A 3,516-nucleotide genomic window follows, 5' to 3' on the forward strand; every position below is an offset into this window, starting at 1 on the left:
TTTCAAAATCAATAAAACGCTTTTCTCTATTTGCATTTAATCTAATTTTTTCGTGGGGTAATATGAGCACAACTTAGTGTATAACTTTAAAATATTGCCAAAAGGAATTTTGTGACTTTTGACGTTGCATTCATTGCAAGATGCTGAGAAATAAGATCCAAATAGCAATCGTCGAATTCCGAGTCTCAGTAGTATGTACTATCCATATGCGTATTCAAAGAGAAATTGCGATACATGCCAAATCGAACTACATCGTTCGAGAATCTTTGTGAGAGGGGAAAGAATCTCGTTGGGATAGTGTAGGCATTTGGTGCATAATAACCATATTCGGAGTTGCAAGTTCGATACATGGTGTTCCTGTCTGTCTCCACGCCATATCCCTTGAAGTTATCTAAAAATCGAGGGTAGAGTGATACAAAATAGAAAAGAAATGAAAATACTACTTACAGGGACACTTGATGTCCTCGCGTTTGTGCAACTTCTCGTAGAGCTTAGCCGTCTCAACAACGGGCTTACGCTTAATAAATTTTAAGAATTCAACCTCTGGATTGAAGGTCTCCAAATCATCGCAGAAGTGTTCACACATTTTAATAGAAATCTTAGCAACTATTTTAATGAATAAAAAGAATTTGTAATTTTTGCTCTACGGTTGCTTCTGCTAAGTTGTTTCCTGTGTACAGGGAACTGGTGTCTATCGAACAAACTGCTCGAACAACAGCCAAAGGTTGCTAAGTTCCACGATGCGACTATTCAAAATTGACATACCCAGGGCGCCATTTGTAAACAAATGTCTCCTGCAAATAACACATGCGCACTGAGTATCTGACTGTCATATTTGGCATTTGGAGATTGGCATTTGAACAACCCTGCAAGAGGGAAAAATACATACATAGTTGTTGGAAAAGGAAAAGGAAAGGTTGGTCTGTCGTTGAAAGATCGAAATGTATAACTTGTCAAATGTGCTTAACTTTATTATCTGCATGGCGAGCTTCAGCCAATCTTTTGATGGCACCTTGGCTGTAAAACGGGGCCCTCATCATCCACGGGGCGAAACTCGACGTGTGGATCAGCATTTGACGCACGAGGAGCAGTGAGTTTGAATATTGGGTTGGGTAAAACACAACAACTTATTGACAGATATCATTGTTTAGTCGCATCGACGATGATCTAAAGGACATGGGCATACAGGCCAACCTCGATGATATGAGTGAAGAGGAGAAGATATTCTATATGTTTAAGGTACAATTATAAGGCATTTCATTCAATGCAGTAGATGGACAGTAATTCTTGATATCCACGCAGGCCCACGATAATGACAACAACAATGCTCTTGATGGATTAGAGATGATTCAATCGGCCATGCATCATAACTACGAGTACTTCAAGAACAGCGATCGCAATGACTATTTGCAGAATGCCAACGACGAGTTGGATCACTTTATAGGTAAGATATATACGCAATATGTCATACACACACATATATTCACGATTCCCGATTTGACAGAGGCCATTGATAAGTTTCTATTGATTGCCGATGAGAACAACGATGGACTGTTGCATTATCCAGAGTTCGTGAAGGCCGTAACTGAGGGCAAGGAACAACTGGAGAGGAACATGTTGCGATAAACGTGTTGAGATGCGACACAATTAGCAATTGAACAATAACAGACTAATAGATATACTAAATTAGTTAAATTGTAGAATAACACATATATTCATGTATTTCCATGTTGAGCCATTGAGACTGTATGTATATACTAGACAAATCCACTCCCAGTGCGCAACAAGACAGCCAAGCCTCAAGCTTCAAATGTATCGCTATACTCGAAAATACATACTATTTTTAATTTGTACTACATTATATACCACTATCGATATGTGTTTATGTCGTATCAATAGCTAACAGCGGGTGGAGCTAGTTATAAAAGCCCATCACATGATTGCGTGGTGTTGCAGCTGGCTCCTCGAAAGCCGTCGTAGGCGGCACGTTCCATCAGCAAGATCAGATCAGTGTACCGCGGCTTCTCCACAGGTGCTCTGCAAATGAACATTCGCAAAACCACAAGACATTGGAGTCAGTGCGAGTGTGTTGGAAGTGCATTTGCTTTTGCTTAACTCACCCCTCAAACATTTCAATGGCGCCCAGCAGAGCACGGCCCGCTTTGGCATACTCATAGGCAGCGTTGGGGCAGGCGCAGGCAGCAGCGAAGAGACAGTCATCTTGGCCAGCTCCCTGGGCAGCCAGAAAACCCATTATAAGATAATCGTCACCTGACGTGAGGCCCAATCCATAGGAGCCATTGAGGCGTGCTGCAGACCTTGCGTATCCGTGGCCGTAGCTGCTCCAGTGTCCCGCGCCCAGAAGACCAGCCGAAAAGATCAGCACCTTGAGCAGTACGATGATCAGCAAATTGGTGAGATTCAGGCTGAGCACCTGCAAGGAAATAACTGACACATGCAGTAATCATGTCTCGCTCGCCAGGCACAAACTATGCACGCACTTGACTGTTGCCCGCAGAGCGGTGGAGCAGCTCCTTGGCCACCTGAACAACCACATGGCCTGCTGGGCTAGCAAACAGGCCCTGAGCACTCCTCAGCCACGTGAGTGGACGCAGCACACTCATGCTCTGGGTGTCATTTGCCACACTCTCCTCCATCCCTTGCACCTGCAGTTGCACACTTGCTGCCACACTGAGGCAGCACATTGTGGCCAGCGAAGTCAGTAGCAGCCACACTCTTCCTGTACGATTCCACTTGATGTGCATTTTGTTATTATTATTTGTTTTCTTTGCCTTTGGTTAAGGATCGCGTGCTCGTTGTTGTCACCGTCGCGCACAGACTGGTCTCAGACATGGTGAGTGTTGGGTTTTTATCTGCCTCGCACATCTGTCATTCAAAAACGGTTCCGCATATACAGGTAATGTAGACTGCAGGCCACGATCAAGACCAAGACCCAGACATTGCATGTTTTGCCTCGCTGCACAATGAAAGAGAGAACGAAGTTGGCAAGAAACATTTGAAGAAACATTATCGAAGCAACGAGAGTGTTTTCCTGATGTCACTACCCTTAAATTGGCAGACATTTTTCCAGTCCGGAGATTTGCCTACCTGTGCTCTCGTTCCCCCTCTCTATCCCTCTCCTTTCGCTCTCTGCAAAAATAACTCAGGTAGACGCACGCGAAATTGTGCATGGAGAATAGGCTATGATTAAGTAAAAGTACTGTGGCTTTTGTATCAATCATCAACGCATTTATTGTTACTTGTATTTTAGTTTTTGGTTTGCAGTATCCGTTGGAATAGTTGAAAGTACATATTTTTATTAGTTTATTATGTGTATATAACATATGTATATTTTGTCAATAAATGGTTATAATATAAATACAAATGTTTTATGTATCCGTCTTCTCCAATAAATGTTCAGAAATTTTTGCAATTACAAACAACATACAAGTACATATTCCATAAGTACGTGTGGTATTAAGGTGTATATGTATATACGATTAGAAATATTTATCC

At 42.4% G+C, this 3,516-nt stretch overlaps 3 protein-coding genes across 4 annotated transcripts; 1 reads left to right on the top strand and 2 right to left on the bottom strand.

Annotated features, from left to right (window-relative positions):
* Positions 1-20: 20 nt before the first annotated feature.
* LOC132786843 (piercer of microtubule wall 1 protein) lies at positions 21-696 on the bottom strand. Its single transcript, XM_060793543.1, has 2 exons — positions 448-696; positions 21-391 (listed from the first exon to the last, which is right to left on the bottom strand). Exons 1-2 carry the CDS (start codon positions 584-586, stop codon positions 186-188), a joined length of 345 nt encoding a protein of 114 aa, XP_060649526.1. The 5' UTR covers positions 587-696; the 3' UTR covers positions 21-185.
* A 117-nt stretch (positions 697-813) lies between these two features.
* On the top strand, positions 814-1,626 carry LOC132786841 (multiple coagulation factor deficiency protein 2 homolog). 2 transcript variants are annotated; one of them, XM_060793542.1, is made up of 5 exons: positions 817-916; positions 995-1,090; positions 1,152-1,239; positions 1,303-1,444; positions 1,505-1,626. In XM_060793542.1, exons 3-5 carry the CDS (start codon positions 1,177-1,179, stop codon positions 1,624-1,626), a joined length of 327 nt encoding a protein of 108 aa, XP_060649525.1. In that variant the 5' UTR covers positions 817-916; positions 995-1,090; positions 1,152-1,176. The 2 variants fall into 2 exon arrangements, with proteins under 2 accessions (XP_060649524.1, XP_060649525.1); XM_060793541.1 differs by having other exon boundaries at positions 814-1,090.
* Positions 1,627-1,895: 269 nt separating this feature from the next.
* On the bottom strand, positions 1,896-2,765 carry LOC132786839 (uncharacterized). Its single transcript, XM_060793539.1, has 3 exons — positions 2,502-2,765; positions 2,121-2,434; positions 1,896-2,037 (listed from the first exon to the last, which is right to left on the bottom strand). The coding sequence occupies exons 1-3, from the start codon at positions 2,763-2,765 to the stop codon at positions 1,920-1,922; spliced, it is 696 nt and encodes a 231-aa protein (XP_060649522.1). The 3' UTR covers positions 1,896-1,919.
* Positions 2,766-3,516: the final 751 nt, after the last annotated feature.

The sequence above is a fragment of the Drosophila nasuta genome, chromosome 2R (genome assembly GCF_023558535.2).
Source record: "Drosophila nasuta strain 15112-1781.00 chromosome 2R, ASM2355853v1, whole genome shotgun sequence".
In the NCBI taxonomy this organism is placed as follows: Eukaryota; Metazoa; Arthropoda; class Insecta; order Diptera; family Drosophilidae; genus Drosophila; species Drosophila nasuta.